Here is a 22,244-nt window from a genome sequence, read left to right on the forward strand (position 1 = left end):
AAAAATTTGAACCGGATCTGAACCATTTAAAATTGGAACCGAACCGAACCAAAGTGACCGGTTCGGTTCGGTTCCTCGGGTTGGACTTGAACCATGTCCACCCCTACTTGCCTGACACAAAATACCCACATTTGTTTAGGGTATTTCATTTTCTTAATGCAAGTGGGGTTTTCCCCGACAAAGTAGTCGTTCCCTTTATTGGGGTTCTCTCCCATTAGGCAAACAAGACAGGATTTCCACTAGAGGAAATTTCTCTTGCTCACGTCTATGTTTGGTTGCGCGTTGGTGGCTCTGAGAGCAGTGGAATAGGAAGCCAAATGGGGGAGACAAGCATTTTGATATCCTTGGATTTCCTCATAGAATTGTGTACGCAGTGTTTGGTTGCGTGCATATACTCTGAAAGCAAGAGAATAAGTAGGGGGTGTCATTACCAATTAAGGAGAGAGAGAGAGAGAGAGAGAGAGAGAGAGAGAGAGAGAGAGAGAGAGAGAGAGCATCATTTCCTAGAAAATTCAACCAAAATTCTTAACTTATGGAAGAAAATTTGGTTTGGAAGTCATGAGGGGACAAGGAATCCATGTTACCAGACAAGCAATTAGTACATGTGAAACTTCAAAGGGAGTCAAAGGGAGGCCAATGCTATTTTGGCAACCACACGTGGAATGGCATGCCAAATCCAAGCCAAATTCCTACGGCTGCCGAGCTTTTATGCATCCAAATGAAGCCGAGTGTTATCAAAACCAAGAGAGGTGGCGTTATCAAAATCGAGTTAAGTGCAGAAAACAGTTCCAATTGTAGAATGATGGTTGCGAGTGGTAGTTAAGAAAAAAATATATAAAACATGTTGGTCACTTTGAAATGGTTACAAAGTAAGTTCTATTATAAATTATGAGCACTGACGAACTCCAAATGACGTTAGTGTGGAAATATCTTTGCCACGTAATCAAAAACAATATTTCTATGGCTAGAAAACAGGTAGTGATAAATCGACTCCCAAATATCTTAAATCGACTCCCATGTGTCTCTCTCCTCTCTCTTAACTCGATTTATCACTCCCACTCAAAATAATGTGCACAATGTCTAGAAATAATATTTCCAAGAGATAAGGTTGCATCCATTATGCATTCATTGGACATTAACCCACCCCATTCATTGAAAAATGTCCATCAATCAATCTCTCTCTCTCTCTCTCTCTCTCTCTCTCTCTACGTTATAAATAGCGCCAAGGGAGCATTTCCAATTCCAAGTCCCCCACGGTATCTTTTTAAAAGAAATGGCTTTAAAGACTGCTTTTGTATTGGGTGTTTTCTTGGCTGCTTTCCTGCTCATCTCCTCGGAGGTGGCTGCTAGAGGACTTGCTGAGGAGACTAAGGCAGAGAGAAAGGGCACGTTTATGAATCCTTGTTCTCTCTTCCCCTCTTTTTAGATTTTTTATATTAGTTTTACCTTCAGTTTTTTCAAATAGAAGTTACTACTTGGTTATGTTTTATTCTCTTTAAAAATTCTGAAATAGATCCCTCCTTTGAGAGAGAGAGAGAGAGAGAGAGAGAGATTCATGGACATTTTCCTCATTTTGTAGTAAATCTTAGAAGTTGTTTGTTTTTCAAGAGTTTTTATATGGTGTAAGCCCTTATAGTTCCACATTTTTCAGAAAGTAGTGTACGGACCACACAAGAGGATGATCCAAACTGTCCATGTGAGGGGCCATAACTTAAATAGGTTGTGCCCCGAAAATCATATCCATAGGTTGATCCTTGCCCTCCGATCTATAGAGGTTTTCATAATATGCAGTTCCTCTATAGGTCAGGGAAATGATTTTTGGGCACCACTTGAATGGATGATCCTAGCCCTCCAACCTATAGAGGAACTGCATATTATGTAAACCTCTATAGTTCGAAGGGCTAGTTTCATCCTATGGAAATGATTTTTGGGGCACAACCTATTTACATTGTTCGGAGGGCTAGTTCCGTCCATTCTATGATGTGGTCAGTACATCACTTTTTGAAAAATACGGGACTATAAGGGCTTACACCATATAAAATTTCATTTTTCGATATATGATAGCCTGTTTTGCTTTCACAATCAGTTGCTGTTATCACGTATCCCCCGCTGAAGCCCGGTGGGCCTTATAAAAGAGGTTGCAGTTCTACCTATTCTTGCCGGCGCGTGCCGCCCTCCGGGGAAGTTACCACCAAGGAAGCTGAAGCCAAGCCACACAACTGATCAGACCCTTGCATTTCTACACCTACATACGGAAATAAGACGTAAGGCATGAATTCGTGAAGCACATCTGCTTCTTTCCATAACTTGCTGGTTTGATATTCTACAAATAATGTAATGGCTTTTTTCTCATAAATAATGTAGTCTCGTTCCCTCCCTCTCTCAGTCTATCTCATTCATTTTTCATTTTTCATTTTAAAGGGGGTGGTGATGCATTAAAATAGAAATATATTTACCGAAATTGAAGGTAATGAGGCGGCTGACAAAGAAATAGAAATTTACCAGAAATGCACAAAATCCTCTCATCCCCAAAAATCTTTCTTTTTTCCCAAAAATTTCTCACCTAATTGAAAGTTTGTGGGAGAGAGAGAGAGCACCATTACGGAGCCAAAATATTCGCTATGCATTTTGCAAGGATTAGAAAATATCTAATAACCATTGCCTCCTGAGGAAAAAAACTGAAAATTAAAGAGGGGCAACAGGACAATTTTGGAAATGTAACACGCCACCTCAGATACCATACTGATCTTTATTTATTTATTTATTTTTTTAGAAGGGCAACCCCCACGGACCTTCCGTGCCTCCGTCCTTGGCGTTGCCAACATGTGTGACTACTGGGAAGAGATACAAGAATATGCATATTCAGAAACTTAGAGAGGAAAAGATCCAAATGGTAGCCTCTCCCGCAAGCAGAGAAATTAAGTGAACTCAAAAATAAAGGGAGATGATTTTTTTCACCCCCCTTCCCCATTGTAGAATTATGCGCCTAGGGCTGGCAACGGGGCGGGGCGGGGCTGGATGTTGCATTCCCTGTCCCCGCCCGAAGGAAAATTCCCCGTCCCCGCTTCGGGGATGGCGGGGAATCCCCATCCCTGCCCCATCCCCATCCTGCACAAAAAATCCTCACCTCAAAAAAGCATTTTAACTCCCATAAAAAGAAAAGGACAAGCCGTGTTTGTGCACTTATCAAAATAAAGCTAATCCATGAAAATTAACCACTGAAATTTGCCGATAGACCATGAAAATTGATAGGTGAAAGAACGCACGAAAATTACCCGCTAAAATTTGCAAATAACCTATGACGTTGAGAACTGAGAAGTGCAGAAATGTCTCGGATTTCATAGAGAAAGATTGAGCAAGATGAACAAAGAGCTTAGACTAGGGCTAACTGTTGGGGTTCCACGCAAAAGCAAATAGTCCCACTTCGGATAAGTGAAATGGATGGAGATGGATTATAAGGAATGAGCACCCTCCATCTAATGGCTAGCTTTTAGGGGCAAGTTCTACCTGGTTAAATTCCCAACAAATGGTATCAGAGCTCAGGACATGGTAACACCGGTTTGCCTCCAAGGGTGCGAATGTCCCTCAAGGAAGATCTCGGAAACCCCGGTGTAGTATCTCAGAGGGGTGAGATTGTCCATGCTGCTTCCACGGATAAGTGACATGGATGGGGATTGGTTTTAAGGGAATGGTTACAAGGGAATGAACACCCTCTCTCTCTCTCTCTCTCTCTCTCTCTCTCTCTCTCTCTCTCTCTCTCATGGCTAGCTTTTAGGGGTGAGTTCTACACGGTTAAATTCCAAACACCAAACACTAAAGCTACCATAAATATATAAGTATATTAATAAACTATATATTATAGACTATAAACAATAAAAATGGAAATAAAGCTCAGCTCGATTATTTCCCTTTAAACCCAAACCAAACTGAGAAAAGGTCCAGTTTTTTATTCTAAAACCTGACCCAGCCCAAATCCCACTGTTTCTTGAACCCGACCCATCCATGGTTTTTCAGGTTAATTCGATGTGGGTCCAGTGAAACCAGACCCAAGTTGCAACCGTATCTGAAAGGGAGATGATAAGTTTTCCCCCCTTTTGTCCCTTTGTTATCTGAGATCGTGACAGTGGACCAGACACCACACCTCCACCAGACATCTTCCGCGAGAAGAAGCTCCGCAGACATCTCCTACATCATCTAAACTTCTGCAACAAAATTTTGACAATGGAGACCATTTCCTAAATATAGGGGTGTCATTGCATCCAGACAGTCCGGACGATCCGAATCCGAAGTTAAAAGTTACTAGGATCCATGGACAGATTTCGGATCCCGATCATAGGATCCGAAATAATTACCGATCGGATCCAGGCAACTAATAAAAGCCCGCGCGGAATAATCCTAAATCCGATATTATTATATTATTTTATGGAAATACCCTTCAATTTTTATAACTTAAGTATTATTTCAAGGGCATTTTAGTAAAAATAAGTCATATCTAATTTTCAAGTGATTTCTATTTTCAGTATTTTGTCATTCGTCCGTCTCAAGTCTTGACTCAGCCTCTTCTTTTCCTTCTCTAACCAGCTTTAAGTCTTTAATCCAATGCGTCATCGCTGCTGCAACTCGCCTCTCTCCCTCTTTTGAGAATTTTAATCATGCACAACGTAAGTAGGACCTACTAGGACACTCCGATGGACGGTCCGATTTGAAATGGATCGTGACCAAGACATGGGAAGTAGGATCCGAAGGACACTCTGAATCCGATCAAACCGATAAGGGATTTGAATGTATAGTGACTGAGACATAGGTGGATCCGATCCGAAGTGGATCCATTGACACCCCTACCTAAATAGAGCAAGTGATCCAATTCCCGCCGTGGAGGCCCCATTTTATGCCTCATTTCAAACTTTGATATCCCTCCATGACTATGACTAGAACCGTAAAGAACTGCTAGAAAAGTAACATAATTTGCCCAGAAACTTTCCTCTACCATGTAATCAAAGAGCCCCAAAACCTCTACTACTCTTTCGTTCTGGCAGAAATTACAGATCAAAGCAGTCCACACAACGACATTCCTCTCAGATGAGTCATCAAAACCTTAACAATCATCATGTAGATCGCTGCATTTTAAGTGCATATCTATGAGAGTAACATGAACTTGTTTTAATCATAATCCCGTGGACCTGTTTCCTCAACTCCAGCGATACCAAACTGCTTATTCCCAAAAGACCGAACCGAATGTGAAATGATCCAGACCAGCCCGTCGCATTCCATAGTAAAAATCCAACCCCATCACATTTGCGCCTTTTTTCCCACATTCTACTAAAAAATCATTGCATTACACCCTTTGGCATGTACCCAGTAATCATCCCATTCCCAACGAAAAACCTTCTTGGAGAAGAGAGTCCAATGGAGGAAATGGGCAAATGGCATGTCCATCGCCCTTACGATCTCGGATGCCGTTACAAATCTCTCTGATAGTAAGGAAAAAAAGAAAGAAAAACACACACACAAGCAACCAAAGTCACCTTTTAGCAACCCGTTGTGAAGTTCTTTCAGTAAAAGGAGTGAAGTTATCATCTCCCTATTTTAATCATTAAGGCTGTTACAGTTCCAAAAAAAAACTATCAACAGCCCGAAAAAATAGTGACTAAATAATAGAACAAACATACGAAGAAAGTTCCCTTTACGATCCATGGTAAAAGTCAATTTTTGTTTAACCTACAAGGGAGCACGGGGGGCATGTATGTGAAATCAAAGCCATTGATCTCGTAAAACATCACGAGACAACCCACATAGTCTAAGTCTATTCCTGACGAGACATCCCAGGCGTAAGATAAAGTACTAAATCAACAGTTATAACCCTGAAGGAGACCTTTTGGATCAAGGTCCAAAAAAGCCAAACTTTTTAGAGAGACGAGCACTGATATTGGATGGGCATGAATGCACCGTACAGTTGATACATGTAATTAGTTATTATGTAATTGCTTTTGAAACAATCAATGGCATAATGTTTTCTACTAACCCTAAAAAATCACCTTTTAATAAGCTTGATCAAGAGCCTAGGAATTGTTTTGACACCCCCTAAAAAATCACCTTTTTAATCAGCTTGATCAAGAGCCTAGGATCACCAGATCAGGGTAGGACCAACAGCAATAGAAAAAAATCTTATTCGTCAACCAAATCAATGGCCCTAATCACCTGCCACATGGTTCGGGGTTGGCCATGCCACCGCCCCCTTATATTTATTCTAAAGTTTTCAAAACAGTAGCAATTGTACTGAGAATCTTCTAGGTTGACATACAGCACCTATGAACCTCAAACAAAGCTTTAAATTGCCACCGAAACCGAAACCCATTTTTATTTTTATTTTTTTGAATGGTAACCGAAACCGAAATTTTAATCCTTGAGTGCATCACACATGCAGGGCTACCAGTATCTATCCAAATATACAAAGATCTGACTAAATTTAAATGTACTCACCGAATCTAGATTGGTGCCCAAAAATAACATCAGTCAGTCAATATAAATGTTAGTTCCATGCAAACAGATGGTTGAAACAACAAAATAGACAGTGGTTCACATTCAGTAGGCAAGAGTCATAAAGTGGATGGGTGGATGTCCACAGCATGGCATATCTACTACGGGGCAATACAGATGAGAAGTTCAGATAACTGTCGCCAATAGATGTATCCAAAAATATTATAGAACTACAATTACTCCTTTTAAATGGGGTACTTTGCAATTGTCCAGCTAACGGTTGGCGTTAACTCTTATTCCGAATTTGTGGCCATGGGGAAACCAGTTTAGCATTGGCAAACATAAGCAAAGGACAAAGATAGCAAACAAATACAAAAATTCTATTTTTCCTATTCAACTACAACTCCGAACATAAAATGAGAGACAAAGGGACGTCCACAGAAACAAAATAAGGTACCAAGTTTCCATGTTCCTGTTCAGCCAGAAACTCTAAGATTAAAAACCTCAGGACTAAATAACAGAAAGGAACACAAACCCTTCACTTGTTTCATTTGGCCTGAGGATGCGAGGCGATGAAGTCAACAGCAAGGTTGATGGAGTTGATCTTGTCGGCTTCATTATCAGGGATCTCGAACCCAAACTCTTCTTCTAGAGCCATGACAATTTCTACAGTGTCTAAACTGTCGAGTCCAAGGTCATTCTGGAAATGAGCACTTGGTGTAACCTGAATAGGAAAATAAATCCAGCATTAATTGGTTGAAATTTTCACAGAAAAATTCTGGTTAACCAGGCAGCTACTCATCAAAATTTTATTTGCGGTAATGCATTTATGTGATGAAAATACTGCCTAAGATAACATCACCACTAAACTATAATTTAACAGGCAAGGTTAGAATTGGCAGAGTCAAGACAACTCTATTAGGATGATAAATCACAATTTCATCATACAAATATTCAGGATAATCAACCCGTCATTATGTCTTAGTTTGAAATTTGATTATACTCAGGTCCATTAGTGTTTCTTTGTTAAAAACACAACAATATCTTCCCAAAAGTAAGACCATCAAAGAGACGGTCATTCACAATTGCAAGTGGTAAAAATATTTTAAAATGAACACCGTTTTCACCTACTGAATGGGCCTAACACCATGTTAGTGTCGTTGGGTCCATATATCTTACACTGAAGGGCTAAACTCAGATGGACCTGTGTCGGTTCTCCTGGACCTACTTGCACAGTTGCACTGAAGGGATTATTTTTTATTGCAAGGTCTGGCTCATGTGTTTTAATCCCAACATGGCATTAGGTAGAAGTTTCAACAAATAGCTATTGGGACTCTTGGAGGTCTAGGCTGGCCCGTGAGGGTGTATGACTTCCAATCTTCCGAAGAGAGTGATTCTTGCTAGGCAATTTCGCAGAAAGCCATTTTGAGGCTCACTTTTTCAGGACAGAACAGCCACCTCATAGTAGATAATGTCTTATTCATTTAATTCATCTGAGGTGGTTGCTCTCTCCTGAAAAAGTTGCTCTCTCCTGAAAAAGTGAACCGTGAAATGGCTTTCTGGGTAATTTCCTAGCAAGTCCTATATAAATATTTATACATATGTACATTATATGTATATGTTCTTGGAGATTGGGAGCTTCATCCAAACCTAGGACATTGCTCCAAACCATTTGCAAGTCTACATATCATGTTTCCACCAAGGTAATGTAGTTCCGGATGGTCACATGGATTTTATCGCTCTTTATCACCAAGGGATGCAAGGGTCATCTTGTATTCCCTTGATTCCAGTGTTCCAAAATGCAGATGTAGGTCAAAACGGGCCAAAGAAAACCTTAGTCGACTCGGCATGACGTGGTCGTGTACTCAGTTGACGCGGTCATGATTCGGGAGACTCGAAGGGGTTTTGATTGAATTCGTAGGGCAAAATGCGGACTTGGACAATAACACGGCCAAGGAAAAAAGGAGTCTACTCGGGGGAGTCCATGATGACACAGGGCAGTAGACACTAACATATGTCAAATATAGGCAACCAACTGGCTGACACACCAATTTCAGTGTCTTTCCTTTTTTGGAAGATATCATTATAGGATATCTTTCGCTATCTTGGTTCAATTCTACATAAGGAAGGAGAGATTGAAGATGATGTTAACCATAGAATAAGAGCAGGTTGGTTGAAGTGGAAGCTTGCCTCAGGCGTTCTGTACGACCGTAAAATCCCTACCAAGTTGAAGGAAAAGTTTTATAAGACAGCTATGAGGCCAGCCATGCTGTACGGCCTAGAATGTTGGGCCACCAAGAAGCAGCATATGCATAAGATGAGTGTAGCAAAGATGCGAATGCTTAGATGGATGTGTGGCCACACAAGGTTAGATAGAATTAAAAATGAAGACATTCGTAAAAAGGTGGGGGTGGGACCAATTGAGGAGAAGATGAGAGAGCACCGGTTAAGATGGTTTGGAAATATCCAACGTAAGCCTTTGGATGCTCCGGTGAGAAGAAGCAACTCGTGCCCAATTGATGGAGTAAAAAGAGGTAGGGGCAGACCGAAAACAACTTGGGTAGAAACAGTGAGGAAAGACTTGATAGCTAGGAACATAATAGAGAACATGACCTTGGATAGGATAGAATGGAAGAAAATGATACACGTAGAAGAACCCAACTAGAGCCATGATTAGAGCAGGGTAGATTCCTTTCACCTTCTTCCTGAAATTTTTCTAAAGGATTCATTTAGCCGACCCCAACTAGTTTTGGACAAAGGCTTTGTTGAGTTGAGTTGAGCTGAGAATCATTATAGAATACATACTTATGTATGTGTGTGTGTGTGTGCGCGCATATCTATATGTATATATACATCAAATGAATGATTTGGATCACCCAACAATATGGGCCCCACTGTGTTTCTGGTCAACGGACCAGATAAGTTATCTGATCCGACGGATCAGAAAAACACTTTCACACACACACACACACATATAGGGACACCTGATGTCAGCACCTTAAATATAAACAAAACTAAATGGGGCACAAAAATCAAATGTGAAGCCGACCAACCTCTTAAGTTTCTAACTGTTAATGTGAAGCCTACCAACCTCTAATCATATGTTTCTAACTCCTATTTTGGTCTTACTTTCTGGTTTCTTCAAACAGATGAGAGAAGCACAACCTACAAAATCCCTAAAACATTATTTTGACAGGGAAAGAAATAGAGGAAGTGGGGAAATGAGAAATGAGAGAATGAACATGAATAAAGAAGAAAAGAAATATATGCTTTCTAAATATTGCAGCCATGAGGAAAGACCTTGTCCATTCTATTAGTAATAAGCCAACAAAAGAATGCCTCTCACCCTCATTGACAACTTTCATGTATGTTCAGAAAGATGGTTTAATCAAAAACATTTGTTGAGTGCCAATTCTCATGAAGAAAATTAGCCGGTTGACCATCTAGTTAAGTCCAGTGCATCTTACAACAATGTAATTGCTTGGCTGGACATGCCTAGATTATAGTTTTTATTATGGTCGGGGCCCTCTCTTTGGGCATTGTAAAGTCCAAGGAAGCAGAAATTGCACCCTGCATTGGGGAATCACGATTCCCCGGAACACGATTCCGAATCGGGAATCTCGATGCTTCCCCAAAAAGTGGGAATCATGCTTCCCCCAAAATGCGAATCACGCTTCCCTGTCGTTTCCCATTGCTTTAATTTTATGGGAATCACAAAAATGGGAAACACGCTTCCCCGTCATTTCCCCATTATGCTTCCCCAACGCTTACCCCTGCGTCATCTCCAGTCTCTCTAAGCGGAGTAAGCTCCCCTCTCCTTCTCTTCTTCGATTTGGTCGCTACGCTTTGCTTTCGTTGGTGCCTTGGTGCTGGAAAGGGGGCCAAAGAGGAGAAAGCTTGCTGACTCAAGAACTCATTCGTCCTTGAGCTTCGACTTGCTGACTTGGTTCCTTAAAACCTATTTCTCCAACTTGGTCTACTCTCCTTGCCTTGAAGTAGGTGTTTCGCTTTGCTTTGGTGCTATCCTTCCCTTTTATTTCGATCTCCTCTTTACTGCTCCACACAGATTAGGTTTTGAGGGCGAAGCTTCAACGAGTTAGGAGGCTGCCTTTAAGGGATAGGGGTCCCCTCACTTCACTGGCTCGGGCTTAGGGATTTGTTTCCTACTCAACTCCGGTCCCCCGGACCGCGTCCCTATCGGTTTAGTCATTCCGTCCGGTCCGCGGGCCCTCACTTTACTGCTCCAGACGCACGCACGCAAGAACGCACGGAAGGGAGGCTTTCCCGACTGCTCTTTTAACAAACACATGTAACCTAAACCTCTCAAAGAGAAGTGAGGTGAGGGCCCTCGGGTGAGGGACGACCTAGACCTAGCAAAAAGTGACCCGGACCCGCGGGTACACTTGGCCCGTACAGATCCTGTCAAAATTGGGCTTAGCCGGGTGGACACGCGGGTGCCCGTATAAACCAAAATGATTGAGATTTTATATGGTGTAAGCCCTTATAGTCTCGTATTTTTCAGGAAGCACTGTACGAACCACATCATAGGATGATCTAAACCGTCCATGTGATGGAACACAATGTAAATAGATTGTGCCCCAAAAATCATTTCCATTGGATGATCCTACCCGTCTGATCTATAGTGGTCTCCAAAAATAATAATATGCAATTCCTCCATAGATGAGAGGGCTATGACTATCATATGGAAATGCAACCTATTTACGTTATGGCCCATCACATGGACGGTTTGGATCATCCTATTATAGTGTGGGAATAAAAACAGCAAAAAAAAAAAAAACAAACAGGGTGACCCGCGGATCCACCGGCCCGTACAGGTGGGGTCTGTCGGTCTGGGTTCACCAAATTGTGACCCATAAAATTCCGGGTCATTTATGACCCGGCCCGTACCACCCGTTTGCCAGGTCTACCCTGACCCTTCATGCTTCCCGCTTCCCACCATCCCGGGAGCCTTCGCTTCCCGCCTCCCGCTCTGGCAACCTTGGTAAATTCCCCATGCATTTGCTTTCTTTCTTAACAAAGTTTATTTTATCAATCAAAAAAATAAAGCAAATAAGGCTTTTGCAGATTCCCAATCCGTATCCAGCTACCAACATAAATGACTATATTTTAAAGAGACCCTGTAGAAAAAAAGGCTAAAATATACCGCTTGATAAACTTAAATTTGTAAAAAACGAAATCTGACAAGTTCGATCGTCATTGATGCATGTACTGTTGTTTCAGTCATCTTCCATGGTGTCCTTACACAGAAATTGTTGTCAACTCTACCCGACTAGTGGCTCGTTAAGAGTTTTTGACAAGAACATACATTTAGTTCAAACAAATATAACTATATATATCAAAAGATGAAGCATGTAAAAAACATATAACCCAATATCACATAGATAAAGCACTAAGCCAAAAATATAAATAATAGGGGTTCAACTTGGATCGGGCCGGGTTGAGTTTTTGCTAAAAAATGAATAGGACCCGACCTGATTTTAAGGTAAAAGCTTAACCCGTATTCCAAAAAATCAACCCGAGTTGCACCCCTAATAAATAACTATATGCTTGCAACTTGCATGCACAAAAATAATTAAGTTCTAAGTTCCAACTTTCAAGTTTTCAACCATCAAAACAAGAAAGCCCATGCCCGACGACTCAACTCGTAAGTATTTTTTCAAGTCAGCTCCTAGAGACCCGTTCGAGTTACCAGATGAGTCAGAAGAGTATTCAACAGAGGTGAGTCACCCATGCAACTCGCCTCGAAAGCCCAGCGACTCGACGCGGGAGTTGGCTCGTACAAGTCATAAGAGTTTGACAACTACACTGGCCTTTGATCCCGAAAACCTACTCCGTGTACGCTCAAGCTCAGCCATGCTAACAAGCACAGTCATCTTGATTGCAAGTTTTGGGCAAGATCCACACCCCTCCCCCTCGCAATGCAAAGATATTGATGTAAGCAATGACCAGATTTCAGCATTGTTTCCGATAGTTGAAGATGTTATTGCCCAGAGCATTCATTCCTCAACTGATTTGGGTTTTCCTTTCACATTTGATTCATGGATGGTCTTCCACTTAATCAAGATTGTAATATGCAAAGGTGTGTGCTCTACAAATTCTTTCTTTTGAATCGAGGGATTTGAAAATGGTTTTTAATGGCAGCTAGAGGTAAGAACAATTGAAAACATTCACCTAAGGAAGTCAGAGATGGCTCATTATTCCCATGCTTGTATTGACTGACCAAGTTCATACTCTTCTCTTTCCACAGCTTTACTTTTTGCCTCCTTTCGTTGATAAAATGAGAAAAAATTGAATAAAAAACTTTCTCTTCTATCAGGTGGATATGAAACCTTGGAAGGCTTAAGGAATTCATCACCTGGGCTCGGTTCGATCCCCTGAAAACCAGTACGTATTCTCTCCATTCCTTTTCAATAAAATCACAGCCCCACCTCAAACATAAAATCTAACCCAAAAGGAGAAAACTTATTCAGGTGGGCCTTCATAATGAAGAGGGATACTAAAACTCTCTCCTCACGTTCATCGACAAAGCATAAATGAAGGCTTCATCAAAGGCTCACAATGATGTATAATTCACCCTCTCCAACGCCAAAGAACTAGTTTTGAAACTAGAGGATGGTTTTCTTGCTTTTTATCTGAAGGGCTTATGAATATTATCCTATTTTTGTTTTAGATGAATAAGGTTTTATCCTCTTCCTTGATTTTTTTGATGATGTCGTTTTTCTTCTAACAAGATATTATGATTATACAGGATGAAGTCACATAACACTGAGGTGGCAGATGGAGCAAGTTGATTACAATGCTTCCTTACAAGCTTATTAGCAGAGATTAGTTGGTAGCATACTAGCAGGAGAGGTGGTGACAGGGGCTTTTTTTGTCCAAAAGCAAACAAGAAGAAATAGAAAAACATGTTGTCTTTCTCTCCTCTCTATCATACAAGGTCTGATTTTCTAATTTTTATAAATTTTATAAAGGATTAACAAGAGCAACAAACAAAGGTAGTGTAGTCTTTTTACAACATAAATAAGTCATTAGCTGTTCTTTTAGAGTTTAACCAGTGTTTAAAAAAGAAGATGGGGCGTGGAATGCGGCCGAAGAAAATCCTAACACGGTCGAGTACTCAGTTGACACGGTTGAGTACTCGGTTGACGTGGTCATAACTCGGAAGAGTCAAGGAGTTTTTATTGACTCTGTAAGGCAAAACGTGGAACACGGCGGCAAAACACAGAACAAGGCCAAAGTAAAAGGGAGTCGACTCGGGGATATGATTATACAGGATGAAGTCACATAACACTGAGGTGGCAGATGGAGCAAGTTGATTACAATGCTTCCTTACAAGCTTATTAGCAGAGATTAGTTGGTAGCATACTAGCAGGAGAGGTGGTGACAGGGGCTTTTTTTGTCCAAAAGCAAACAAGAAGAAAAAGAAAAACATGTTGTCTTTCTCTCCTCTCTATCATACAAGGTCTGATTTTCTAATTTTGGTAAATTTTATAAAGGATTAACAAGAGCAACAAACAAAGGTAGTGTAGTCTTTTTACAACATAAATAAGTCATTAGCTGTTCTTTTAGAGTTTAACCAGTATTTAAAAAAGATGGGGCGTGGAATGCGGCCGAAGAAAATCCTAACACGGTCGAGTACTCAGTTGACACGGTTGAGTACTCGGTTGACGTGGTCATAACTCGAAAGAGTCAAGGAGTTTTTATTGACTCTGTAAGGCAAAACGTGGAACACGGCGGCAAAACACAGAACAAGGCCAAAGTAAAAGGGAGTCGACTCGGGGGAGTCCACGATGACGCGGGGGAGTTTTAAAACTATAGTTTTAATGATAGATAGTTCTTTGCAAAACATCCCCAAACTTTAGGTGGGCATTTGCAAAAACCAATACTATATGTGGCATTTTGTAGAAGCGAAATACCATGGTGCCTATAAAATCCATAAAAGAATAAGCCCATTACCACCTTCCCTCTTTGGGGAACAAATGGAGCAAAGCCCTTTTACATCTCCAATTCCTGCTATTTCAAAACCCTAAACCATCAAACCTTAAGATTTTCAAGCGAAAGTATAAGAGCATACTTCATTATTTCCTATTCCCCGCAAATCTCAACTAGAGCACAATCAACAATGTATGTCTTAACTCACTTGTTTATCTAAACAAATGTTCTTAATTGTTTATTTCTGCTCTAAGATCCAAGCGAAGAAAAGAAGTAACTAGGGTAAAAAAGGATTTACTGATCTAAATTTCTAATCATTAAGAAACGTAACCAACGCCTAGGAGAGAATTTCAGGCAAAGGTAAAAAGAGTTGGGGGCATATGATCTCATTTCTCTTGACAAGTTGGATGACAATAGTGAGTAGTTGGTCAAAGGGGCTGGTATTTGAAAGTAACGACCACTCTTGGCCAGACGGTGGCACTTATAGCTAGAGGTTGGGAAAGGCCAAGAAGGAAAGCAATTATAACCCACCCACCAAGGGGTAGTCGAGACGAGGAAGAGGATGTCAATGTAGAGGAAACCGAGGCAGGAGCTAGAGGAATAAGGTCAAATACATTGTGTTTTAAAGGATCATTTTAGAACATTAAATTAAGGACATTATATCCTTCTTTCCTCCTAGACACTGGTGATTAGTTGTTTTAAGAATGTTTGGAGCATGGTGAGTTAGTTCTATCCTTGGTTTCATAGATACTAATCTGGTTCTCATAACATAATCATAGTCACAAGGTTCCCGATACATTGTGATATGGTTCTACTCCAACAAAAAGGTGGAGTTATCGCAATATTTATCATATCAGATAGATACAGCAATATATCACCATTATATCCTGATGTATCATCAATTGTATGTTACTAATTACAATGCTAATAAATATATTTTCCTTTCAAAAAAATCCAAGAGTAAGTATTTGAAACGAATTTCAAATCTAAGAAGAAAAGAAAAAATACAGATAGATCACACATGCCATTGACCTGCCACTTTTTTCTAACACTGTATAAGAAAAGTTACCACAGTATCCTCCTAAAATAATAGATATCAATGTATACTCAATAGGTCAAATTTTCTAGGCATCACACACTTAAAGGGTTGTTACTTTATCCTTCTCAGATACTGATAAGTCGATAAGATCATCAAGGCACTAGGTCCCTAAAAGCATGGCTCCTCACAAGTCACAAATAAACAGAAATACAGATTGATCCTGTCATTGATAGGTGTGAAAATTTCAAGACACATCGCATAGCACAATGGGGATAAAGTTGCAGATGACAATCCACAAAAATAGGAACTTTGTCTTACTTCCCACACCGTGAATTCAGGTCTCACTCATTCACTCCCGAAGTCCCAATCAAATCAGCTAGGACCCGGGCTCACATAAAGATAGGCCTCATCTTTGAAAAGACAATTCGATCTCAGATCAACACCATCATGATTGAAAGAACGAACAAGGTGATGACTACACCTTATTGTGCATGTCTCATCCTCCACATCCCAAATGCACACAAAAGAATGATGTTACATGCCTAATTGGCCGTAACACAAATAAACAAAGAATAAAAGATAGAGAACAAACAGGGAAGGGTTGAGGGTTGATTCGAGGCCACCAGACCTCCTAGAGGTTCAATTCGACAGAACCATAACTCTCCTAAGCAAGGTTTCTTTCTTGGTTGTAAACTTCTCTCCTATGTTGCATGGATTCAGATTCGCGTTTCGGGAGAGGTGTCGGATTTTGCAAACCCCAAAAATTGGGATTCGTGGATTCAGTAATTTTTAAATTAAATAAGATTTTAAAAATTAAAAAATTGATATATATATATATATATATATATATAGAGAGAGAGAGAGAGAGAGAGAGAGTAGAGTTCCTAAGGTGTCACCTCATATAGCTTATATGAGGTGGCGCTCACAAAACATAAGGGGCCCACATTTTTGGGGTGATCCAAACCACTCATTTGAAAGGCCCTTAGATGGATATGGTGCCTACATAAAATCAGGTCCATAGGATCATTCTAACCCTTCCATTTATGGAGGTTAAAAATGAGCAGATTTATGGAGGTTTATACCCATCCATTTCAACCTCCACAAATGGAAGGGTTAGGATGATCCTATGAAGTTAATTTTTTGGCCATACCCTATCTATGTGAGGGCCTATCAAATGAATGCTTTGGATCATCCAAACAAAGTGGGCCCCTTATGTTTTTAAGCGCCACCTCATATAAGCTATATGAGGTGACACCTTAGGAACTCTCTCTCTCTCTCTCTCTCTCTCTCTCTCTCTCTCTCTCTCTATATATATATATATATATATATATATATATATATATATATATATATGAGGTTGAAGGATCAGGGCATTTGAGGTTTTTACTAAGAGAGTTTAAGAATGAGGAGGAAGGGGGGTCGAAGTTCCAGGGTCGAGAGTCGAGGCACTAGCACTAGGGTTTTTATTAAAAGAGGACAGGTTGTGCGTTCATATTAAAAAAAAAAGTTGAAGAAAACACCTTTAAAGGGAAAATATACAGGATTCGCATTTTAAAAGATAATCTGATGAGTCAGATTCGTCCGATAAAACAGGATTCGTGCGGGACATGGCTATGACAAGAATCCGGGTGTGTCCCATGCGAATCCATGTTCCATTCGCGTGTGGAGGCGTGTCGACACAGATTCGCCATTGGGGGCAAAGAATCCATCCAACATAGCTTCTCTCCCTTTTCATTAAGATGCAGCTCCTTAAATACAAACACAAAGGTATGTCATATCACAAACCCATTTACCCACTTACATGCATGGTTTTAAATTTCGACCGAAATTTCGGATTTCGTTGGAGACCGATACCGAAATCAATGAAATCTGAAACAATATTTTATTTCGGTCGAAATTTCGGAATTTTCAGAAATTTCACCCAAAAATCTTTTTTTTTAATTAATTTAATATTTTACTGAAATTTCGACCGAAATTACGGTAATTTCAACTTCGGCCGAAATTTATATCCAATAAAATAGTAGTTTCCTTGTTTGACCGGATTTCGGCCGAAATTTCGAAATTTTGGTTTCGGCTAGGTCCGAAACTGAAATTTCAAACCATGCTTACATGACACATTACTAATACCCACAAATCTAAAATGCATAGCCCTACAATAAATACTTTGTAACTACATCATATACACCATAAAATGTACGTATCATTCCTTACCCCTTTCAAACAACCTTGTCCTCAAGGTCAAATTATTGGAGAAAAACTATATTCCACCAGGGTCCCAAATCTTAATGGCCGCGATCATTCAAACCTCGCCTTCAAAATCCACTGTGAACAAAGTTGGAAAGAAATACAATTTTTCACGAAGCCACAACAAAATTGTGAAATAGTCAAATGGTTGAATAAAATCAATACGATCCTTGGCTTGTTTAACTTCATCTTTGTCGTCATCAATTCTTGCATTTTTCTCTACTCGAACATCAACATTTTCAAGATTTAACTTTTCTTCGCTGCTCATTTACTCGATCACTATGCTAATTTTGTTCAATCCATCAGCAAATGGTCGTTGTTCTTCTATCATTTTCGAAACAAGTGCTTTAATCTTCTGAAAATCGTCACGTAGGGAATCCATAATCTCCCAAGACACGGTCATGGTGCACGGACTACTCTAATACTACTTTTTTTTGTTTCTTGAATGGTAAATTATCATTGATAAAAGAGAATATACAAGGCAGCCCGAGTAGGGCAGTACAAAGAGAGGGCTCTGATACCACTTTTTACGTGCCTAATTGGTTGTAACACAAATAAACAAAGAAAAAATAAGAAGAGGATGGGGAGAGAGGTTGATTCAAGGCAGCCAAACCTCCTAACGGTTCAATTCGAGAGGAACCATGACTTTGCTAAAACATAAGTTTCTGTTTTGGTTGCAAATTCTCTACATTTTCATTACGATACAACTCTTTAAATACAAACAAAAAGGTGTGCCACATCACCAACACATTTACCCACTGACATGACACAAAGTGCGCAATAAACACCCACAAATCTAAAATTAATAATCCTACAATAACTACTTTGTAACTACATCATTTTTTTGAAAAAGGCAGCCAAATTTATTAAGAAAAACAACGTGGACAGAGACGGTCAATTCAAAGGTTGGGGGAACAATTATAAAAGCAAATAGAAAGCTAGGATAAGTCAAGGGGGAAGAGAATCATAAAGATGCAAAGACTCCTTGGAAACTCCAATTTTAGCAGGACTATCCACGACCTCATTGGCGGAATGACGCACATGCTGGAAAACTATTGAAGATTATTTGACCCAATCAAGCATTTCGTCAAACAAGCAGCCGAATCTCCAAGGCGGATTTTGACGACCATTGAGCCACCGAATCACATTCAATGAGTCTCCTTCCACCACCATGTTAGTAATGGCATCTCTTGCTATGAGCCTCAATCCTTGGTGCACTACACACACCTCAGCTTTCGTTGCATCCGCTACTCCAATGGGACCCACAAAAGCCCATATTATCTCCCCTTTCTCATTTCTTAGAACTCCCCCAATCCTAGTCGGGCCAAGATTCCCCAAGCTGAATCAGTCGAAGTTGAGTTTCACAAAACCCGTCGCCGGGGGATCCCAAACCTGGACAATCATTTGCTTGACATCCACGCTACTACAAACTTCTCCCCATCTTTCCCACAGGTCATAGGCTCAAACAAATTTGAAGAGATGAAGAGATTTGACCCATGAAAGCGTCAATGCAATCACTTTGATAAATAGGATAGCTAAGCATTTAGAGACTCCTTTAATTACTCTAGCATTTCTTTCCTTCCATAACACCCGAATGATACACCTTACCTTTTCTCTTCCATGGCGCCGCTAACCATTCTATAAGAAGGTTCAAGAGATTATCAGGGACAACCCAACTTATGCCAAATCGACTTAGCACTTTGCTCCAAATCTCCCTTGCCATTTTAACAATGGATGAGAAGGTGATCTAAAGATTTCCCCGCTTCAAGGCAAAGTGCACAATGATCAACAATGAGGATCTTTCTTTTGCGAACGAAATCCACTATTTGAATTCTCTTTCTTAGTGCCGCCCACCCAAAAGTGCATACTCGGGGGGAGGGTGGGGACTTGAATTGCCCACACTCTTGCTACCTTGGAGGACACCAGGCTAGTCACTAGGCTATGGTAGAATGATTTTACAGAGAACTCCCCAGATGTGTTCCAAATGCAAACCCGTTTATCTTTCGCATCCTATTTTTTATAGCCCCCTTCAAGCACCTCCAGCAACCTATCAATGAATGCAAGCTCTCTATCAAAGGAATTTCTTCTGAATTGGGGTTTCCAAACTATTCTTTCCTTCTCTTCGTATTATCTTTGACAAAGCTTTCCTTAAACACTGCAATAACAAACAATCTTGAGAACATTTCTTTGAGCGAGCGATCACAACACCAGTTTTTGAAGAATTTCAAAGCAACCATGTACGTATCTTGATTTTGTCAAACCATTCAATTATTCCATCATAGCAACGAGCCTTCATCAAATATCATATTTTCATCCAACTTTGATAGCAACTGATTATGAAAGCATGGTTCCATAGATCATGATCGTTGTTTTTAAAGAAAACCAAGGTCTAAAGTTAATTGCTTTGCTCAACAAAATTGTGCCCAATATGATTTGGGACCCGGTGGTATACAGTATTTTCTCTAATAATTCGACCTTGAGGACAATGTTGTTTATAAGGGGAAGGAATGATATGTGCATATTACTATTATGGGTAGTTGTAATGTAGTTATTATGTAGTTGTGGTTATATGTTTTAGGATTGTGGGGGTTAGTTATTGGTGATTGTCTTCTAAGTGGGTAGATGGGCTTGTGATGTGGCACCACCTTTTGCTTGTATTTATGTAGTAGTATTTTAATGAGAAAGGGAAAGGAATTTTACAGCAAAGAAGGAAACTCTGTTTATAAGAGAGTCATGGTTCCACCCGAATTGAACCGTTAAGAGGTCTGGTTGCATAAAAAAACTCAACCTCTTCCCCGTTTTTTTCTATTTTTCTCTGTTTATTTGTGTTGCAGCCAATTAGGCACGTAATAAGTGCTCTGATACTACTTGTTACGTGCCTAGTTGGTAATAACACAAATAAACAAAGAAAAATTTAGAAGAAGAGGGGGAGAGAGGTTGATTCGAGGCAACCGGACCTCCTAACGGTTCAAATCAAGAGGAACCATGACTCTCTTAAAACATAAGTTTCTGTTTTGGTTGCAAATTTTCTACATTTTTCATTAAGATGCAACTCCTTAAATGCAAGCACAAAGGTTTGCCACATCACCAACCCATTTACCCACTTACATGACACATAATAAGTATCTTACACCCACAAATCTAAAATGCATAATTCTATAGCAACTACTTTTTAACTACATCATATACACCATAACATGTAAATGTCACATATTCTAGATTGAGTAGTTAGATATAGATTTTTACATAGCATATGATTGATCAAAGATGATAAAATAGCTTATAATTGAAACATGTAGACCCAACAGAACATCTGCCAAAACCTACAAATCCTAACTACTATCGACAAAAAGAAGAAAGTCTGAGCACAAACAGTTTCTTCCAAGGCTGACAACATCAAATGCCTCATAAAAAACAGAAATGTTATGAAATCATAAAACAAAGTAGAAAGATGCTACCAAATGAAAATTTCCAGATAAATGATAGAACATCACATTGACATATCTACTAGAGATTCAAATGGTAAAACCTAGCTTAATTTTTTCTACATGAGCACAAACCCTAGCGGTACGGAAACCAATAATGACCAAGAAGAAGAAGATCAGAAATAAAATGAAATGCCCTAAACTTTTATGCAACCAAATGACAAATTCCAGATAAATGACAGAATATCACATTGACTGACTCATCTATTATTTATTCAAATGGCAAAACCTAGCTTAATTTTCAAACTGAAGCACAAACCCTAGCGGATAGCGGTGCAGAAACTAATAACGAACAACAAGAAGAAGATCATTAATAGAGTGAAATGCCCTAAATTTCTGTATGAAAAAACTGAGTTTTATTTTTGGGGGTTTACCTTAGAGGGATCGACTTTCTGGAAGTTTTTGACAACGGTAATAATGCGATCAGAGACCTCTGATTTGTCGAGGAATGAGCCTTTAACCTCTTCGGAGAAGCGACGAAGAAGGAGATTGAAGGAAAGGGTAAAGGGTGCAGGAGGAAGAGCGGATGAGGGATGGACTTTGACTCTCAGATGCTTCAATAGAGCGTTTCTAGCTGCCATTGGAGGTAGAAAAAGAAGGCTTGGAGGGTTTTCTTTTTAGTGGGAGGCGGAGCTTGGAAGAAGAGCAAGATAGAAGATGATGTGGAAAGGCAATGGAAAATGTAAGATGGGACCCAACAAATGGGTTCTCTCCACAACATCGTTGTAAGCCATCCCTTAAGTTTAGGAAAATAAACAAAAAAAACATAGATTGGTTTGCACACATGGTACCTTTTCATTGTTGGGCTCACCCATTAGCCTTACTCTCGGTCACGATTTCACTTTCCATTTTTTTTAATTCTAATGTTTTCCATTCTGTTTATAGGAGAATCGGAATATGATGCCAATTCTGATTATTAATTCTGGGACTGGCAATGCAAATATAGCCAAAATGAGAATTTGATAGCTAAAAAAGGCTACTAATTTCTGCACCATCATGATTTGATAATGGGACAGACTCTCTTTTGTTTTACATATTTAACCTAT

The 22,244-nt window shown here is 39.8% G+C and overlaps 1 protein-coding gene and 1 long non-coding RNA gene across 2 annotated transcripts; one reads left to right on the forward strand and one right to left on the reverse strand.

The window, feature by feature from the left end:
* The first annotated feature begins 1,131 nt into the window (after positions 1 to 1,131).
* LOC143852914 (uncharacterized) lies at positions 1,132 to 2,378 on the forward strand. Its single transcript, XR_013236892.1, has 2 exons — positions 1,132 to 1,385; positions 2,087 to 2,378. It is a non-coding gene; the product is annotated as an uncharacterized LOC143852914 (long non-coding RNA).
* A 4,258-nt stretch (positions 2,379 to 6,636) lies between these two features.
* LOC143852758 (acyl carrier protein 2, mitochondrial-like) lies at positions 6,637 to 21,900 on the reverse strand. Its single transcript, XM_077362348.1, has 2 exons — positions 21,573 to 21,900; positions 6,637 to 7,201 (listed from the first exon to the last, which is right to left on the reverse strand). Exons 1-2 carry the CDS (start codon positions 21,777 to 21,779, stop codon positions 7,025 to 7,027), a joined length of 384 nt encoding a protein of 127 aa, XP_077218463.1. The 5' UTR covers positions 21,780 to 21,900; the 3' UTR covers positions 6,637 to 7,024.
* Between the last annotated feature and the right edge of the window lie 344 nt (positions 21,901 to 22,244).

Source organism: Tasmannia lanceolata, unplaced genomic scaffold, assembly GCF_043159265.1.
Source record: "Tasmannia lanceolata isolate RefF3 unplaced genomic scaffold, GAP_Taslan_0.1 ptg000019l, whole genome shotgun sequence".
NCBI lineage: Eukaryota > Viridiplantae > Streptophyta > Magnoliopsida > Canellales > Winteraceae > Tasmannia > Tasmannia lanceolata.